This window comes from Quercus suber, unplaced genomic scaffold (assembly GCF_002906115.3).
Source record: "Quercus suber isolate HL8 unplaced genomic scaffold, Cork oak 2.0 scaffold_830, whole genome shotgun sequence".
Classification (NCBI taxonomy): Eukaryota; Viridiplantae; Streptophyta; class Magnoliopsida; order Fagales; family Fagaceae; genus Quercus; species Quercus suber.
The window spans coordinates 43,427-64,765 of record NW_027070260.1 but is presented as its reverse complement, the minus strand read 5'-3'; the positions used below and the strand labels follow the sequence as shown (position 1 = coordinate 64,765).

Here is a 21,339-nt window from a genome sequence, read left to right as displayed (position 1 = left end):
GTGTTGCCTTGAGGTAAGATGAATCCAATTGGCTCCATGTTGTCATCTTTTGATCTTGATGTTGGTGAAATAGGTACGAAAAGAGCATAAGTCGCATTTTATGATACTTGAGAGTAATATGATTGAAAGAAGTGTCTCATTTTATGAAACATGAGATTAATGATTTTTTGTACCAATGGTTATTGTTGTAGTAAAATATCATGGTCTTTCTCCTACATTTTGTGTTGTGGGCTTCTTAAAGTAGCAGCACAATCAGTAGCGGAGCCAAAAATTTATCTTTGGAGGGCCTTATATATTTATATATATATATATATATTTTTTTTTTTTGTGTGTATGAAATGTAAAATAGTAACGTACAATACTTCATAACTCAATATGTGCTATAAACAAAAGTGTATTAGTTAAAATTAAACAATCATGAGACAAGGTTGACAAAACAATTTAATATTTTTAATCAACTATGAAATGGGCAAAGTTGCAAAACACAAAATAATATAAAAGTTAAACATTTTTTTTTCAATATGTGCTATAAACAAAAGTGTATTAGTTAAAATTAAACAATCATGAGACAAGGTTGACAAAACAATTTAATATTTTTAATCAACTATGAAATGGGCAAAGTTGCAAAACACAAAATAATATAAAAGTTAAACATTTTTTTTTAAAAACTGTAACCTACGCTCTTTAAGAGATCTAAAGTCATATGACTTTTCAATTTTTCTACTGCTATGTACAAATAAGCCATAAATGCATTGGGATGAAAATTATAATTTTTTTTTTCTTTTGTTGAGGTAATTGTTAAAATATCTATTTGTTTTTTTTAAAGATGCTGAATGTTTAATTATTGTATTTTGTTGAAATATGTATTAATGGATTGTGTTTTATTTAAATGAAAATTATGTTTATTTTTAGACTTTCTTAAATATATATGTATATTTTCAGGTATGGGGGCCAAAATAATAAAGTTATTTTAAAATTTTCAAATTATTTAAGATTTTTAATTTTTTTTAATATTGTTTTTCAAAAATCTTGGGGGACTCAGGCCCCCCTTGGTCTTCAAGTGGCTACGCCACTGAGCACAATTGTTGTATTGAAGGTTATGAGGACTCAACAAGAGCATTAGAAGAAGATATTTTGAGCCCCCTTTTTGCCTTCTTATGATCTGACCCTTTGTTTTGTTTGTTTGTAAATGACACAAAGACCCACATTGTTGAAGGTTTGCTTAAGAATTATAGATTTTTTATTTGTTTGGGATTTGCTTCTTTCATGTCAGGTTCCAATATCAATAGTTCTCCACTTCTCCTCAAAACTGGCAATAACAATCTTGTATATAGGATTACTTCTTGTGGAACTTGGCATGAAAAAAGCAAATACAAAAAAAATCAATGATTCTTAAGGAAGCCTTATTGGTCAACAGAATGTTATCATTCAAGGTCCAGAATCAAACATTTGGGCGCATATTGAAAAAATCTCCTTGAAGCATGTACGAGTCCCATCTTGCTGGTCTTATTTTTTATTTTGGTTTTTAAGAATGTTGCAAAAATGTGGTTCTATGTGTCATTTATCATGAGGCGGCAGGAAGGGACTCAAAAATCTTCTTCTTCTACTGCTCCTGTTGAGTTATCTTCAACCTTCAATACAATTGTGCTAATACTTGAAGAAGCCCAACTACAATTGTTGTTGTATTGTGTTTTTGTTGTTTAATAAAGTCTTGATTCATTAAAAAAAAAAAAAAACACTTGAAAAGGCCTAACTACACAGAAAGAGGCTGTGCTATGATTCTGTGCATGATGGATTTAAAGTCCCTGAACTTGAGCATGTAATGTCAGCTTATGTCCATGTAGTATCTTTCAATTATTTATCCAATAAAATAGGCCTTCGGTTTGGTTTCTCGAAAAAGAAAAATAAATAAAATTGTGTCAGTTTAGTCCTAATTTTTTTGGTATTATATCAAAATAATCTATTCCATTTAGTAATGGAAAGAAAAAAATGACATGGCCAATGGTGATATTAAACATGGCCTTAATTTAATATATATATATATATATATTTACAATAAATAAAACTAGCAGGTCACTGAAAAAACAACCACACTACAACAGATCAGTGTCGGAACAAGTGTTATCCCCTGTTTGGTTTATGAGAAATCATAGGAAAAGCAATAATAACTACATATACAGTATAAACAAAAAACAAAATTACACACAATAAAAGTTATTGATATCATCCCAAATAATTGTAGAAAGTAAAATTACGACATTTAAATAAATATTATCAATTAACAACTTTGGCATTTCAAATAAAGGAATCCAGTGTTAAAATTCATTTTCCTCCTGCTATTATCCAACTATTGAATTATAGATATAAAAAACTATTAAAAAGAAAAAGTGAAAAGTCAAATCCAGCTTCTTTTGTGTTTGATTCTTGTTGTTTGTGCTTGATTCTAGTTGTTTGTTCTTGCAGATTGAGTTGGTTCCAAAATTTCCAGCCGTGGGTTACCTATAAAAATTTTGCAATGTCAAAGTGCATCAAATAGTGAAATGGAAAAACTGATTAAAACTTCAATGAGGAAGAGGGAAATAAAAAGGATAAAAATAATTATTTGGGAATATTCTTTCAATTCCTTTGTTTGGAAGTTTTTATTAAGGAAATAAAAGACTATTCGATTATTTGGGAGTTTAAATGGAATGGAGTAGAATGGGTAGGAGAAAATACTCATTTTAATTCTTCTCAAACTTTTCCCTTGTAACCCTTAAATTTTTCTTCCATTCAAGATTAAGAGGAATCATAGGAAATGAAATTAGGTTTAATAAAATTTTCATTAGAACTTCAAAAATACCCCTAAACATTCTGCCCTTTATTTTTAAATAGTGCTATAACAATAATATTGTTATAATATGATTTCATTATATTTCTTTTATGTTATTTCCTATCAATGTTTCTATTCCTTCAATTAAATCTCTCAAACAATGAAATGGTTGGAAAAAATGGTTGTTTGCAAGTTTACTTTGAGTGGCTGTCATTTAGAAAAAAAAAGAAAAAGTGGGACTTGCATGTTGTTTCAAGCGAGTTTGAGTCAGGACGTATTCTTCTCAGTGATGATATTAATGCTATGTGGTTACTTTCTTAAAATCATTAAGAAGTGGATGAGAGGGTGTGACTTTAACATAGTTTAGAGTGGCGAAATCCTTGTGTCCCACAAAAAAGATATCGAGCTTGAAGTTGGGTACTAGGCTAGGGACACCCCACTTTTAATGGATAGGAGAAATCTTACTTAGGCGGTCCTTCTATCACACACACCAAAAGAATTAGTCCCAATTGAGGCTTTTTGTAATTGTTAAGAAAAAGAGCGGCTCCTCTCCCGATCTCAATTATTTTTACTTTCTATCAATTTAGTGTTAGTAAGATGATTTAGAGCTGGATCTGCTGTAGTTTACTTCGAATTGGCTCACTTCGCATTAGTTTGCTTATGAACATTTTACTCTAAATTATAGTTTATTTCTAATCATTCCACTTCGAATCAATTGCACTAGAAATGACTAAGTTTCAGTTTCTTAGGGTTGTAGTCATTGCCTTTTTCATTTCCATTGTTACTTGCATTACAACAAAAAGTCCTTTTTAAGTGACGCATTTTCGAACCACCCCGAACCTTAATTCTGGAAGTTAGATTTCACTTTGAGTTGAAATTCCACCTCGAGATTTGCTTCGAGCAACAAGCAAACTATTAAGAGAGATCGAACTTAATAAAAATTGGATTTTACCAAACACAACTTCCACCTTAAAGTTCTGTTTTTAACTCTTTGTTTGCGAATTAGAGTGTATGTACACATTAACGTATATGTTAGCACAAGCCAGACTCTTGTTTAGGTAGAAAGTAAAAAGGCACGTTCTGCTATCCCCAAACTCATTTTTGAGGTTCTTTATAACCGTTTTTATTATTTGGCAGCGCACACCCAATTCAGTAAAGACACGAAACAGAGAGGTCCACAACTCTTCAGTCTTCCCTTATCTGAGTGACTGATGAACAAAGCAGACTACATATTACGCACCAACAGCGACAGCACTCATCGTCGTATGCTATTTCTATCTCTCTGATCTCTCTCTCTCTCTCTCTCTCCCTCTCATGGCGATCGCAGCAGCTTCTTCACTCCCCTTAGGTAATCACAGCCATTTGATCCTTTTTTTTTTTATATTCTTTTGCATGCCGATGCTTTTGAAATGATATTGGTAGTAACAGAACTTCGAATTTGTGGAATACCCATGTCGATTTGCATGTTTTAGAAGATACCCATTTTGATTTTCTGCAAAATTCCAATGCCAAATGCTGAGAAAGTGCCTGCTTTGAATGGTAAAATTAGCTGCTGTTATGTTATATATAGTTGTTGACTGAAGACCCACATGCAATTACTTGATTGCAAGGGGAATTTGGTGTTGTTTTTTCATCTGTTTGGTTGCTGAGAAAGCATTGGAAGAGAGTATGAATTTTTGCATTACTTTTGATTGTTTTATTGTTCATCATTTTCTTTTTAGTTTCTTCATTTCTCTGTAGACGGTTATATTACCTGAAAATTGTTTTTTTTTTTTTTTGGGGGGGGGGGGGGGGTTGACTATGGTGTTTTCAGGTCTTCATTGTCATTTATGTCATGCAGAAGGGGTATGTTGCTCAACATCACATGGGATAACAAACAGCTGGTTGAGACATTCTTTTGATGTTGGAAGGGTTCCTGATCCTGTTGGCTTAAGGTGTGTTTCAGTTTATGATTAAATTATTGATATGTTGTCTAACTTAGTGGTTACAGTAATGTTAAATATATCTGATACCAATTGGAGCATTCCTTGCAGATTTGATTATGGTTCAAATAACATTATCACTTTGTTTGTTTCCTAGATGATGTTTCATATGAGATGCATGCAATAAAAAAGGATTATTTGTTTGGCATTTAGAATATAGAGCCTCTCTCCTTTTTTTTTTTTTTAGTGGAAAATGCAAAAAAAAAAAAAAAAAAAAAAACACCCTGAACTTAGGGCCCAAATCAAACTAAGTCCTGGTGCTTTCAATTTGAAATTATAAATCTCTAAACTCCAAAACATGCCCAAATTGGTCATTCTGTTATCATTTTGTTGGTGCATTGGATCATTGAGATCTAGCTCAACTTGCACCTCTTCCCCTTATAGGTTTTAGGGAGAGGTTGAGGTCATGGGTTCTGGACCCGTGCGTTTGTAACTCACCAACAAGAAAAAATTCTTTGGTGCATTGGATGGAATATCAATATGCTATCATATGATGCAGTTTATTTTTTTTTTTTTTAGAATTAAAATTTAATTAAAAAATCCCTATATTTTTCCCCGCTTCTTTCTCTCTTTATCTTCTTCTTCCCCTCTCTCTCAATCCTCCTTCTTCCTTCTCCAGCCAACCCCTTAAACAAACCCCATAACCAAAGTCTATTCCCAATTCATCCTAACCCTAAACGCCAGGCTCTGGCTAATCGTTTCCACACTGAAATTGTTTCGAATGATAATTATAATAAGAAAGACAGTAACTTTGGTGTGGTCTGTTGTTCTAGGAGATATAGTGTTGGTGATTTGTGTGTGAATTGCTTGGTGATGATTCGAGCACATAGAGATCAGTTTGAGGATAAGGAGGCCAAGAATTTGTTCAGATATGGGGAAGATTCTTTGGAAGATGGTGTTTTAAGCAACAATTTCTGGCTAAGCAAAAACCAGCTTGTGTTGGTGGGACTGTGATGAGAATGGCATGTGGTGAGAAGTTGAAATATGAGCACCCTGTTGTGGATTTGGTCCATGAACCCCAAGTTTTGTTGAGGTGTTGGTGTAATTTAAGTTGTTTTTCTGAGGACTGGTGTAGAGTGGATATGTTAAATAACAAGATAGGGAGTGAGAGTTGTGGGAATTTGAATCCTCTGAATCTGAGGGATGGGAATCTATGCGTGGAGAATAATAGTTCTTTGCGATGTTGTTGGGGTGGTATGGTCAGATTGTGTGTGAAAGGGTTGGGATGAATGTTTGTAATTTTTATCAGTGAGTTGCTACAGCAGCAGGAGTGCAGTTTACAAGGGAATAGAAGGTGGCAGTGTTGCATTTTGTGGGGGCTGGTGATTGGGTTTTGGTTGTGTGGTTTGTTTAGGGGTTTGGCCAGTGAAGGAAGAAGAAGGATTGGGAGAGAGGGGAAGAAGAAGATAAGAGAGAAAGAAGAAAATAAAATAATTTAAAAGGATTGTTTTAAATATATCTTAATTATTTTTTTTTCTATGAAAATGCATCATGTGTAGTGATTGCATTTCCATCCAATGCACCTGCGGAATGATAACAGAACCATTAATTTGGGCATTTTTTGGAGTTTTGGGATTTATTGTTTCAAGGGGTTAGTTTGATTTGAACCCTAAAATTCAAGGGGTCTTATTTGCATGTCCACCCTCCCCCCCCCCCCCCCCTTCCCCTTTTTTTACTAGGTGGAAAGCTCTTTCATCTTGTTTGATGCTCATTGAATTCTAAGAAAAAAATCAATGAAATTAGATTCCAAAGTTTCTTCTCTTTCCTCCGTTTTTAGCAACCAAATATTACATGATGATATCTAATGCTACAAGAGAAACAGCTCACCCATCACTATCTTAATTTGAAACTAGACATAGGAACTTGGAGTCTTGGAATTGAACTAAAGGAATGATGATTAACATGAGAGCATGCTCATAACGGGGTAAATTCTTCATTGCCACCATGAGTTTTGTGGTTCCCCCTTCTTCATCTTTTCTTCTTCTTCTTTTTTTTTTTTTTTTTTTTTTGGTATACATACAATTTTAAGTCGAGATTTTGAATGTTAAATTATTTTTGTTAGGATTCAAATCTCCTTAAATAAAAGGAGTAATTTGATGTTTGCCTTTTGATATATAAAGCTAAGGATAGGTTAAGATTTTCATCTTGTTTGATGCACATTCCATTCCCAGGAAAAATGAAAAATGAAAAAAAAAAAAAATTTCTTTTCTTTTTTCCGTTTTCCAGCAATCAAACATTTATAAAGCATAAACTTAAAAGAAAAGAAAAAACTGCATACACCACTTTTGTCTATTTTAATGTCAAGTTTCAAAGTGAAATGAAGAAATTATGGCTTAAACAGAGCATGACCGCAAGTTGGCATGAATTTTTCATTTCTCATGCCTTTTTATTTCCCTTTTGTTATGGTCATGAATTTCTTCCTTGCCTTCATGATCTTTTTTCTTCCCACTTTTTCATCTAATATTTTACTTAAATAAATTTACAACAATGCAGATTGGTTAGGAACATCTTATTAACTGTCTATAAACTTTTTGTTCTATCTGTATTTCTGAACCTCTCAAATTTAATTTATCCTTGCTCTTTTTATTGAAAATTTTGGTTTTCTATGTCAAAGTTTTAGATGCAAAAATCCATTTTTGGGATCAACACAATTCCATTGGCTCTCTATGGGACATGATCTTTGCCTTTCAAAAGTTTCAGTCGCTGCAGACTATCCAGATTCTGTACCTGATTCTTCTAGTTACATGAGTAACCAAGCTTATCATCCTCTTGAAGAAGTTAAAGATTCCAGAAGAATCCGGGAAACGAAACTTACTTCTGCTGAAATAGCAAGGAGCACAGTTGAGGTGGGTCCGCTCACATACACCTTTTCTGGTAAAAATATATAAATCTTAGGACTAGAAAATTAAGGGATGAACCATAATATTTGTATCTGTGGGACAAATTTAGGTAGTATCATTGTACTTGGTATTACCATGCATGGTCAAACTTTTCCTTTTGTCTTAGGCTAACAGCTGTGCTTGGCTGGTATTTCCTGGAATGGTACATTGTGAACCACATGAACAAATTTCATGGGGTGAATTTCAATATGTTATCGATGACTATGGAGGTCTGCTCTCCTTCACAATTTTTAGTCTGATTTGATTGGATAAATTCAAATTTTTATACCAACCTTGATTATTGATTTAACCTGACCTAGTTCCTTATTTATTTAGATATATTTTTTGAAATTTTTGATGATACAAACATCTTAGAAGACCGTGGAGCAAGTAACCCTGTGGTAAGGATTTTCTTATTTTTGTACATTTTATTTTACTCTTAAAATTGAATTGCAAAAGCCAATAATCAATACATGTTTTTAATTGCATTGAAAATATATAATTAGTTTCATTGAATTTTTTGGTATGCACTTTATAGCTGCTATGTAGTTTTTTTTTTTTAGTATCTGTCTCTCTCAATTGCTTATTTGCTTGTAAATATAAATTTAAAATTTTCTGTATGCTTATTATTTCATTTAAGATGATTGCAATATATATTTTTATGTATATGCCAGTGAGCTCTAACTCAAATGGTAGCTCTTCTCCTTGTAAGAGTAAGGTGAAGAATGAGGTTGTGAGTTCAAGACCAACTAGGTTCATGTGTAATTACCAATAAAAAAAAAAAATTGCATGTATATGCTCACAAGATTTTTATTTTTTTATTTTTATATTTATTTTTTTTCAAAAGAAGAAAGCATTAAAAATATTGACCCTTTCTTAACTGGCCTGTCATATTTTTTTGATAAGTAATAAAGATGTATATTCAAGAACACTACCTTATGCAGAAAGTCATAAGGCAGTGAAAAAAAATTACAGAAAGAGAAGATAAAAAAGGAAGGAAAAGATACTAATTACAAATGAGAGAGCTAAGTAACTGGTCTGTCATATTATGAATTAGGAATGGTACTTAGAGGGTTTTTTATTTAATATCACAGCTCAAGAGATGGTTTGTAATGAGGAATGATCATTATTGATAAAAAGTAAATGTTATAATTGTTAATTTCATGCATATGTCAAGTTTCTTTTAAGGATATCGAGAAATCAATGGCTCAATTGCTAGATTTGTGCTAGCAGACTCTCTTCAATTGGTCTCAGTGTTGGGATCTTTCGGATTGTTCTACTATTATTGATTTTCTTCTGTCTCTTAGAATATGATTTTGATTCCTTTATTTCTTTTTGTTGCTATGTTGTTCTTTGTTCACTACCGTGAACTCTGTGTATCTTTTACACTTTTCTATTAATAATATTACATTCTTACCTATCAAAAAAATAAAGCATATGTCAAGTTTCTATGGATACGATATACATGCAAAGATGTTGGAATCTATGCCAGTATATAAAGCCCCGTAAATTACAATAAAGCCTTAGAATTGTCAAAGAGACATTTGGTACATGCAACATACTCATGATATATAATATTGCACCTTTTCACTACATGTATGCGTGTATATGTAATTTGTGTGTGTGTACTTAACACTGTAATAGTTTGATAGACATTCATGTCTCAATTACAAGTTATAGATACATTGACAAATTCAGAATTTTGATGATACTCTGGTGTTGGATATTGACACATCCATGGATATTTAGCTATGCAATAGCAGGCCAGAGGGCTTCATAAATAAAGTGGTGTAAGGAAACTCATATCCAGACATCTTTAGTAGATTCAACATCAATATAGTTGCTCTGGCATCTTTTTAGTGGTTCTGTTTATTTATTTCTCTGTAATTTCTTATAAAAGACAAGTTGCACAATTTATTTTTAATGTGATTGTAGTTATGGTTTGTCTTTAGAATGCTTTGTTTGGAATGGAGATCCCAATATATGAAAACAGAAGGAACACTGGTGAATACAACATTTCTGAAAGTGGCAATAGCAATGAGACCCTTTTTGAAGATGATTATTTTGAGGTTAGCAGTAATTTATGGTGGGTTTCTATAATAAATTTGATAAAGCTCTTTATGCTTTTTTGATTCTTTTGAGTTACTTAATGATTTACTGCTTTTGGTTTAAATAGGTTGTAGATTCTGAATTGTCTGATGTTTCGGTGGACTGGGGAATGCCAGATACTTCTACCTTGGTTCACCCTATTTATTTTTCTAAATGCTTGACAAAGGTAATCACTGCTTGGTTTGATAAATATTATATAAGATACTATCCTTATGTGGGCCAGAATTCCACTTAAAAAAAAAAAAATCAGAATTTCCTTTAATTATGCTAGCAAGTAGTGACCTGACTATATAAAGGTGCTCAGATCAGGAGTCGGTAGAATTGACTGTGGGATCTCAGGGTTTTTTCTTTTTGGACACCATTTTGTCTTTTGATGCGGTTAAAAATGATTTTATTGAATATCTAACAAATAGTGTAATTATAGATTTTCTTTCATGCAAAATATTTCTGACCAACATATGCTAATGAAAAAACTAATAGAGGTCATACTCAGTGCACAATGCTCCCATTTATCTGGGATTTGGGAAAGGTGGTTGGTAGGTAGCTTGCCCCCAATTTTGGAGAGGCTGATCCCTGGATTTGAACCCACAACACATCACTTGGACAAGGGGAACTTGCCATCACACCAAGTTAAATTTATTCATGAGCTTTTGAGTAACAAATTTCCAGGTTATAGAACTTCTAAGTCATTCATTTTTGCAATAGGTTTGTTGAAATGTCTTGGCAGATGAGAAAGATTATATGGCATGCTCTAGTGGCAGTAAAGGTGTCACAAAGGAATACAAACTTTTTTTTGTCCATTGGCTCAAAAGGCATGATATCTATCCTCTAGTTTGAGCTTGCTATAGGGCATAAAAAATGATTTTATAGAATTGAAACCTTATTCTGGATGAATTAAAATGGGATGATTTCACTCCATCTTTAAATTCATCACATCCTTTTTAAGTTGTCTATTCTCAATACCTAAATGGGCTAAATTTCAGAAGTTATAAAATACAGTATTTTCATCTTACATTATGTGCTAACTATGTGGAGTGGCATATTAGATTGTGCTTAAATGCTCACTTAGTTTTTGGCTGCTAGTGCATAAATAAATTAGCGAAGTCTTAGTCTCTAACATGTCTGAACTTTGTCAATGTTTAGTCATGATCAAAGTTGTGTGCACACTGTCATCCCCTTTCATTTGGAAACTCTTGAGAGCAATGAAAGTATATGATTAATCTTCTATTGGGTGATGTTTGATATAAATAAAAAAGATGCAAGGATCATGACATATGTGCTTAATGTAACCCTCATTTCACAGTATTGGCTCCTGAATCTTTTCTGTCTATGACACTATATGAAATTATGATAGGCGGACCATTTAATTTCTCTTTTATCAGTCCCTTCTAACAATTGTGAATTATTGAGTATATGTTTATTGTAGGCTGCTAATATGGAATACAATAAAACAATGGATTATCCATCAAATGGTGTTTCTATTGTGGGCTGCCTCAGACCTGCTTTTGCTGACGAAGAATCATATATAAGAACGCTTTTTCATTGTGTAGATAGTGATGGGTACAACTCAGACTGGAAAGGTATCGTGTGTTTCTTACCTTCTGCCAATAAATCTGAATTACCATGGAGAATAGCAGGATATATGCAGGGATGTTTAACTTTGTAAACTGACACAATGTACATACTACCTAGATCTTTCAACAATAAATGTTCTGATACTGATGGAATTATTACAGTGAGAGGATCTTTGAGATAGATAAGCATCAATATTTGTTGATTATCAGTCCAAAATCACACCATAAATTTGGGGTTTCTTTGCTCAGTCAGAATCTATAAATACAATATATCTCGATGTGTGTGTGAAGTATAAAGTGGAGTGGATTCCTGGGTAGGATGATCATTAAATTTGGGAAAAGGTTTACCTCCAAACCAGTTTGGAGGAAACTTCCCTGACTACGTGGCAGTTAAAAAAGACCACCCACGTTTATTTTAGTCACATGGCTTTTTTAATGAGTCATGTGACTTGTTTAAATAATACACGTGGATAGTTATATAAATCACCACGTAGTGAGTTGAAGGAGATTCCTTCAAACTGGTTTGTAGGAAATCCTTGTCCTTAAATTTGTTGATTATAGATCTAAAAGTCATGGTATCAATTTTTTTATTTCTCTGTTTATAATAACCTATAAGGGCTTTATCTTGCATCTTGTTTTGTACTTTTGAGATATGTAAGCATGCACACTTGGGATCTGCCTACAATATGGGTTATGATGTCTTTTGAGATAAAATTATTGTGAAGGTCCTGTTTTATGTGGTCCCTCTTAGTTTGGATCACGCCTTCAAAGTGCTTTTCTTTTTCCTAGATTGTTTAAAATCTAGACATCAACTTTTTTTTCTAGGGACTTCTCCTGTTTACTGCCAATGTACTGGGGTGTTTCTCTTTCTATAAAATTTTATTATTCATTAAAGAAAAGAAAAAGAAAAGCTTATTCTTGCACTACCTTTCAGATGCTCTTCAATAGAGGTTCTGAAGAAACTTTTTTGGCTATATGGGAGGTGACATGTCCAGCTTATATGTTCCTTCTGATTTCTGACATTCTGAAATTGATATGCAGTTTCCAAACCCCTTTCTTCTTCAAATCCTTATTTTATTTTTGTAATCAATTTTTGGAAGGAAACTACAATCAAAAGTGAGGTTTTTCCTGTGTGGTGCATAGCTGTCACTCAATGCTGTAATTCACCCCCAGTTATTGTTGCTGCATTAGAAAGAATGGGACCTTGTTCTGGTTGGGTAAATGAAGGACAAGAAAGGGATCGGGGGTTTTTTATGATTGGAGAGAGGGAAGGGACGTGGCCACTGGTCAGTGTGGGGAACCCATAGAATCAACCAAAAAGTCCCAAGCCCAGGTGTCTCCCAGCTCCCTTTCACCCAGATGAAATAGGTTGCAGTCAATAAGCTTTTTGATTGATTCTGGGTGTTGCAGGCCAAATTCAGTTGGTCTACTGTTGGATTCTAATTTGAAAAGAAAACACAGAGAAAGATGAAACTTATTAAATGAATATCTGTTATGGTTTGACATTTTTTTTTATTTTTTATCACAATTAAGAGTTATATGCCTACCACATTTTTCATTTGATATGTCTTTGTTTCATGTTCAGATGGAGAAATCTTAAGCTTGAGTTCCGAAAGTGATCAAGGAAACACTGGCCCAACACTGTACAGGTTGGAGATTATGAGAATAGAGCTATTCTCTGTTTATGGCATCCAGGCATGTGTCTTACACTTTACATGGTCATATTTGTAAGTTTAAATTTAATTTTCCTGACTTACCTAAAAATGGGGTTCCATAACAATGAATATTATTATGAAGAATATTTTAAACATTAATATAAATAAAGACTTAAAAAATTAGCTTATATTTTTATATAAGCAGGAAGTTTACAAAAAATTGGTGTCCATCAGGCCTTTTTGGATTAAAATTATATCTTTTCCTTTGAATAATTGCAGTCTGAAATTAGCTTGCCAGATTTTCAAGATGCTGAGCCTGATGTTCTTGTACACTCTACACCAGCAATTGTAGAGCGGTTCAGTGAGAAGGGTATTAGTTGCAATGTTGCTCTTAAAGCACTTTGCAAAAAGAAGGGTCTTGATATTGAGGTAAAGAAGGATTTACAACTCTACTGCTTTTTGTGATATTAAATTCTTAGTTCCTGCTTTCAAACCCATTAAACATGATGTTCTATGTGGCCTATTTATTTGCTATATTTGTAGCATCACCTTTCCCTGTTAACATTTTGTCTTGGGATATTATTTGACATGAGTGTTTGACATTAGTTTGCACCATTACAGGACAACCATTATTTGATCTAAAACTGTTCAGAACTACGTGAGTTGTTATTCACTCCACTATAGAAACCTGTCATAACATCTTTACTTCCAGCATCACTTGTCAGTCTTGTTTCTATTCTTTTTCAGTGTGACAGAACTTAGGTGCAATACCATATGTGCTATATTTCTAGTTCCTCTAATATCAATGCAGTACTTGTACTTGAAAAACTCTCTTAGCCATTAGTCTGTCATTGGACATCCATGATCTAGCCATGTGGTTTAACCCCCACTCGCGGCCCCCCGCCCACCACCCCACCCCCCCCCCCCCCTCTTCTGTGAGTTCCATCCACTGAACCCCCTGATTTCTGAGATGTTGATAACTGTCTCTCATTCATATGCACTGAAAAATGCAAGATTCTCTCTTACTTTCTCTGCAAATATTGGTATCCCGAAATGCAAACCCATTTTTTCTCCATATTAAAGATAAATCTTAAAATTCAACCCACCCCTCACATTTGAACCCTGGCATTTAACCCGTCCATGTCGAAAAACCATCTTTGGAATGATTTATTGGCTATATTAATAATGATCATAAGATTGATACTATGTTTGGCATGAGATAAATTCCATATTTCTTGAAAGGATTCCAAGCAGTTAGCAGGTCATTTTGGAGAATTGTAAGGGAAGTCAAATTGTGACTGCATTCAATTTCTTCTAAGATTACACTTAAGAGTAATGGACTCTGAAAAAGGCCGTAGCAAGCCTCCAATCTTCGACCCACTCAAGCTCAAACCAAAGAAAACAACCCTAACAAGATGGATGGGCCTTGGGAGTTTCTTGGGTGATTTGCTATCTGTGTCACAGCTTCTTATTCTCTTCTCCTCTTTCATTCATTCCTTCTTTAGAATATTGAATCTAAATTCTTTGAAGACCATCCTTGCCATTGCTCTTTCAGTGTTCCAGGAGCTCTCTACTGCACATTGAGAAAATCAGCCTACCCAGGAGTTATACACAATAATGAGGATAATTAACAGCAACTTTACCCCAGGGAGGGTAAATTTGTAATAACATTGTGTAGCCTAATTTTAAACTACCAGAAATATAATTGTTATAAACTTTGAACAGAATGTATGCAAGGCATGCATCCTTAAAAGTGGTGTTATTAACCAATCAAGAAAAGACTACAGTATGTATTTATGCTTCATGTGTCTTCCTGTGTATTAAACATGAAGCCCATCAAGTAAGCTTCCCACTCCTAAAATAGCTTCAAGGGATTATGATTGCAAGTTTCCTGGTTTGTTAGGATGATCCTTGATGAAGATATTGGGATATTGAGAAGCTCCATACAAGAAGATACTTTTAAATTATCCTATTCAAATTTCATGGTAAACATAAATTGCTATGCATTTTTTAGATGAATAACTTTTATGGAGGGTCTTTGGTTACATTCAAAAGATTTAGACATAGGCAAAACCATTGACCTGTATTTTGAGCTCTAATACATCAGCTATGAATGATATTGTTGTTTCATATATGTTTGTCCTATATGATCTTATAACCTGAACAGTGTCTAAATATTACATAGTTTAATGTCATTTACATTTCATTATCAATTTTGTTGATTGGTTAACCCTGCTTGTATAGGGAGCTCATTTGATTGGGGTAGACAGTCTGGGCATGGATGTCAGGGTTTTCTCTGGGGTGGAAGTACAAACACATCGTTTTCCTTTCAAAGTCCGGGTAAGCTATTTAAATTGCATTTTGAGAAATCAGATATTCTTGACAACTTCGACAATTCCAAAAATATACCCATAATATCAGGAATCTAAAATGATTCTTTTTTTTTTTTTTTTTTTTTTTCCTGTTAAGTAAATAACTTCATTGAAAAATAGATAAGAAAAAACAACGAAAAAACAAGGCACACAGGTAGTGTGCTATAGCAATGCAGAAAATATAACTAGCTAGCAATGTAAGTACAAAAATCAAGTAAATTGTGCAAAGAAAGAAAGGTAAAAACACCTGGAGCATTTGCCCACTCAAACAGAGTCTGAAAGAAAGAAAGCTTCAAACCATAAATCAATCTTTCATTCCCTACAAATGTACGTGCATTCCTTTCCCTTCAAATAATGAACACACCATATTCCATAACTCTTGAGCTACAGGGCAGTGTATAAAAGGATTCTTACCAGCTGCATTGTCCTAATTAATCTGCACTTTGTTCAGATTTACCAGCATGGCTGCAAGCAAAATTTTGGCCTCATGCTGTAGATGACTCTTTATTGGTACATTATTGGCTAATTTGGGTGTGATGAAACTTTCATGATTCTATAATTACTCCACTCATCTCTATTTGATTGGATGAGAGCTATAGGGGGTTTGTTGGTCTTATAGTCTTTCTTGGAATTCTCAGATTTATCCAATTTTAGATCATAGTGTTTCTTTATGCCCATTTTCCTTTCAAAATTTTTTTTATTGCTCATAAAAGAATTACTCTGCTCATAATTACTCAATTGTTTTGGGCCAACATGATAAAGCAGTCATTGACTGTTCCGTTTTTGCCAAATCCATTGCAATACTAATTTTTAGGTCAATGAGCTCTAGTTTATATGACACTTTCTACTTTCATGATAATGGGATGGAATCAATGAGCTCTAGTTCAATTGGCACCTCCCCCCCTTGTAAGTGCTAGGTGGAGGGTGAGGTTGTGGGTTTAAGACCCATTGTGTGTGTGAGTCACCAATCAATTAATAATAATAATATTAATATATTGGATGGAGGGTGAGGTTGTGAGATCAAGACTCACTAAGTGCATGTGTAACTTGCCTAATAAAAATTATTAGGTCTCAATGTTTCCTCGCTTCTTTTTGTGGCACTCACCCTCTTCCCCTGAGTTTTAAACGTTCTATTTGCTGCTCTCTTTTTTCCTCCCCAGCTACCTACAGAGGTAATAAATGACTTAGCTGTTGTTGGTTGCAATAATTTCCCATGGATGCTAATCAATGACTTGGCTATATCCTAAACTGCAGGCTGTTAGTGTCTTTATGGCCAAATCCTGAGATGAGTTACTCAAATATTGCATAAGGGACCGTTATGCCTTTATGCTGTTGGTTTGTGAACAACCTTATGTTAGTAATGCTGGCAATACCAGGATGCCTCTACTTAAAACTGACATTAGGAGAATAAGTTTCGTCCAGGGTTTTGAGAGTGGTTTACTGAGAAAGGTCTAATCTTTAAGACACTTTTTCCTTCTATTTTGAGAACCAAAAAAAGTAGGTCCCCTTTTTAGGTCAGACGTGTTTACCTGACTGAATGCGGCTATCAAGATTCAATACAACTTGTTATTGTTCTTTTATTTGCCACTAAAATGAACTATTCTCTTTGCGGGAATTGATGATAAAGTTTCATAACATTTTTAATTGATAACGTTTTCACCCCAGTGCCACTGACAGTAGCTGGGAATGTCATTTCCTCAATATTACTGTCTCCACTCTCGTACTCCTTGATAGGAGGATGTCTATACTTGCACGGTTTTTTGAAAATTTTGGTGTTCCTGTTGTATTTGCAGGCAACATCCGAAGCCGCAGCTGAAAAGCAGATTCAGCAACTCTTGTTCCCACGGGCTCGCCGCAAGAAATTAAGAACTCTTGGGGTTGGAGTTCGGGATGCAGATCCTTTTTAATTCTTCCATTGTGCTCTCTTGAGGATTGGTTTCGAGATTACTTCCGGCTTAACTTATTTTAGAAGGGGTCACTCTTTCTCTCTCTCTCTCTCTCTCTCTCACACACACACACACACACACTGCTTTCAACTCATTGCTTATGCCTTGACCAGTGATAACTTTATGTTCTTTTAGTTCCTTGTACTAATGTTTTTGTATGTTAATTTGATAATGTACAGAAGAACAGTTGAGTTCGTTTCTAATACTGGCCGCAGTGTATCCATAGAATAAATGGCTGGCAGAACCACAGCCGTTTTTTTTGGTCCAATTCTCTCTAAAGTTGAAATTAATATGTATATATGGAAAGCTTGACCATCTGATAGCAATGATTGTATGTGGTATTAGAAAGTATTTACCTAAGAGGTTGAGAATTGAGATTTTTCTCTAAGATGGCAGTGTCACTGGAGTTTGAATCCAAACTAAATAAATAGTTGGAACACTTCAAGCAGACTAGAGAAAACCGAGAGCAGCATACTAACTCTGAAATTTTAGCCGGTACCCAAGTGCTCAAAGAAAGTCAGATGCCTTGTCAATAGGGGAAATACAACAACAACAACAAAAACAACAAAAAACTTAGTCCAGAAGTTTTGGGGTTGGTTATGGATCCTCAACAGATTTGTTAGAGTCGATTATGTGTATTCTTTTCCCAATAGGGGAAATGTAATAATAAACAAAATAATAATTCTGGTGATTTTAGTGAGATGGAGTTTTTATATACCGAGATGACCTATGGGCTATGAGTAATGGTTTGAAACTGGCTCCCAGGCTTGGTTTCGAACCTCACTTTAGAGGTTGAAGTCTAGGCTGCACTCACAGGATAAATCTCTATGTATTAATAATTTTTTACTTTTCAGTGATTTGTTATCTAACTGTAGGTCTATGATGAAGCACAGATAAGAAAGTCATTGTGCAGAGTTTACTTGGGAAGGAGGGGTGCATTTTATCTAGTTCCCTTGAACCTACTTCTTTTGCTGTAAGCCAATTATTGGAAGAATGCAAGGGGTGTAGCTTGGCTGAGACTATTTTGTACTTCTATTTTTTAATTGAATGCAACCCTCAGCCAAAAAACCAATAATAATAAATAAATAAAATTTTTGTATAATAATTGGTACAAATTAATAATTTCATGAGTAACCATAATTAATAATCCTTGCATAATTAATAATTCTTGTGTATCATAATATAAAGTGTTTCAAAATTCATTTTTAAAAAATAGTTAAATATTATTTTGTAATATATATTACAGATTAATGAACTTAATTACCTTTACCTAATAAACCCACCACTATATATATATATATATATATTTATTTATTTATAATTTTATATATAAAAGCTTATTTCCTCTTAGGAAAAAGTTTACCTTTAGGGTGCGTTTAGATACCGTTTATTTTATTAAAATTGAAAAATTATTGCTGAAAGTATTGTAGATAAAAGTAAAAGTTAATTGAAATAGTACAATGAGATCTATAAATAGTGCTAAAAGTGCACAGTTGAGCTCATGAATAGTAGCAAAAATAAGCTGAATAAGAAAATAATTTTCATTTTTCATCCTAACCCAAACGTGCACTTAGTGTTCATTTGGCAAGATTATTTTTGCCAACTTATTTTACTATTTAGCTTATTTTTATTACTATTCGTGAAGTCTTATTGCACTTTTTTTGTATTATTTATGGATTTCATTGTACTATTTCAACTAACTTTTACTTTTATCTACAGTACTTTCAACAAAATGTTTTGAATTTCAGCAAAATAAGCAAATCCTAAATAGACCATTAGTGTGCGTTTGGCTCCAGCTTAAAAAACCAGCATATTTTACTATTCAACTTATTTTTGTTACTATTCATGGGTCTTAGTGTACTTTTTGGTATTAATTATGAGTCTCACTGTACCATTTCAGTTAATTTTTACTTTTATCTACTGTATTTTCAGCAAAAAAATTTTAGTTCCAGCAAAATAAACAAATCCAAAACAGACCCTTAAATCAATCAATTTGAATGAAAACTACTCATATCCAAATTACTCAAACCTACCATGTGATAATTGATAAAACCACCTATGTGGATACTTTTTTTAGTCATAAGTTAGTTGATATGTTTAAATAATACGCGCAAGTAATCAATCACATTTTAGTTTGGACTTTAGTGCCTATCAATAAAAAAGTTTGGACTTTAGTGCAATAGCAAGTGCGTGAGTGATGTGTTATAGGTTTTGGTTTGAGAAACAATTTTCTTGAGTAAAGGGAGAAATTATAAAGTACTCATGATGGACAAGTGACGTGGTCTACAATTCCACTAAAAGACTTCCACTTGTTTAAATTACTAAGTCAGAATTTTTTTTAAAATAGAAATTGATTACTGACTCAATAATTTTAAATAAGTGGGAGTTTTTTAGTGAAATGGTAGACAAGTGACGTGATTCACCATGAAAACTGTATAATTTCTTATGTAGAGGATAGAGTTGCCTACCTACCACCTTTTTTTATTCTGGTGTAAGTGGACGCATTTTTAGTGGATACAACTTTTAAATGATTACTTTACTAGTCTTTGCAAAGATCAAAATCATTATATTAAATCATTTAATCGTTAATAAAAATTCATTTAGTACGCGTTTGGATATGCGTTTCATGGCTACGTTTGCGTTTTCATTCGTTTTTTTTAATTAATTTATTATTATTATTATTATTACCAGCATGAACAATGCATTGAGGCAAATGAACAGTGTTTTGTGAGTGTGAACAGTAACTGAAATTTTTTTTTTTATTGTTTTTAGTTTTCAGCAAAATAAGCAGTATCTAAACACACCTTTAACCTCCTTTGAAAATGAAAAGTACTGCTAGATGAGAAGGTAAATGGTGGAAATAAGATACATTGGTTTGTCATGAGGCAAAATTGGCATTTGTACAAGATTGAAGCCTGTGATTTTCATTTTCTATTCCTTTCTTACCAGGCATATATTGACAAGATCCAAACCTTCAAACCACATAATACTCCCTCCATCACAGACAAAGTTAGCTACAAAATTGATTGTAATCTTAGGCTACAATCTTTTTAAATATTTTTTTATTGGATGTGAGTTTTGACAAATCTACCATTAGATTACATATTTTTCTTATCTCTTTTATGGTTAAAAAATTTATAAAAAATTAAAGATCAATACGTATGTTATCAATAAATGGTTTAAATTGCAAAATTTTGTAATTTAAAATTATGCACAAAATATAAGTTTATAGATTATATAATAAATAATATCCGATTGACACAAAATTTGACATGTGTATTAAAAGCATAAAGAACATGCAATTCAATGATTAGATTTTCAAACCATGTAATAAGATTTATTTTAGGGGAAATTACAGTAAACCCACCTATGGTTAGGCCCGTTTTCACTTCACCTACCCGTGGTTTAAAACTTAACACTTTGCCCACCTAAGATAACTTTTGTTAGGGCTTTGTTACCCACCTCTACCTTTGCCGTTGGAAAAACATATTTGTAAGGAAAAAAAAATATAACAAAAATAAAAAAAGTTAAGAGTTTTTGATTGTTTAAGAACTTCTATGAGAACAAAGTGGAGGAATAGCACACCAACCAAAGGGCTCAATGAAATCACTTTTAATCTATATCAATATCAACAATCTCATAGCAACTCAAAATTTTGAAACTAATTTTTACAACAAGACCAACAATCTCAAAACAACTAACAACATTATTAACAAAAGAGAGTGAGATAGAGATAATCAATCAACAATTGAAGAGTGAGGTAAAGAGAAATCCAGCTGTGGGTTTGGATTGCGGTAGATTAGCCATGGGTTTAGTGGCATGGTGGTGGACCTAGGTGCTGCTTATGCCTCTCCTAATTCTCGATCCTTTTTTGCACAACCAAACACCACCAATCAAGGAAATGAAGGAACCTTCCAACTTCAAACTCACCCCCAATTCCAACTTCAAACCCACCCCGAATCCCAACCACAATAGTGAAACCTTGAATCATCCAATCCAAAACATCAAGTATC

At 33.4% G+C, this 21,339-nt stretch overlaps 1 protein-coding gene across 3 annotated transcripts; it reads left to right on the top strand.

Annotated features, from left to right (window-relative positions):
- The first annotated feature begins 3,866 nt into the window (after nucleotides 1-3,866).
- Nucleotides 3,867-18,041, top strand: LOC111985932 (uncharacterized protein At3g49140). 3 transcript variants are annotated; one of them, XR_010626655.1, is made up of 13 exons: nucleotides 3,867-4,157; nucleotides 4,623-4,743; nucleotides 7,406-7,637; nucleotides 7,798-7,900; nucleotides 8,007-8,071; nucleotides 9,623-9,739; nucleotides 9,847-9,945; nucleotides 11,206-11,359; nucleotides 12,939-13,048; nucleotides 13,288-13,437; nucleotides 15,253-15,348; nucleotides 17,174-17,354; nucleotides 17,506-18,041. XR_010626655.1 is itself a non-coding variant. In XM_065767618.1 (12 exons), exons 1-12 carry the CDS (start codon nucleotides 4,124-4,126, stop codon nucleotides 17,285-17,287), a joined length of 1,368 nt encoding a protein of 455 aa, XP_065623690.1. In that variant the 5' UTR covers nucleotides 3,867-4,123; the 3' UTR covers nucleotides 17,288-18,041. The 3 variants fall into 3 exon arrangements, 2 of the variants coding, with proteins under 2 accessions (XP_065623690.1, XP_065623689.1); XM_065767618.1 differs by having other exon boundaries at nucleotides 4,650-4,743; nucleotides 17,174-18,041; XM_065767617.1 differs by having other exon boundaries at nucleotides 17,174-18,041.
- Nucleotides 18,042-21,339: the final 3,298 nt, after the last annotated feature.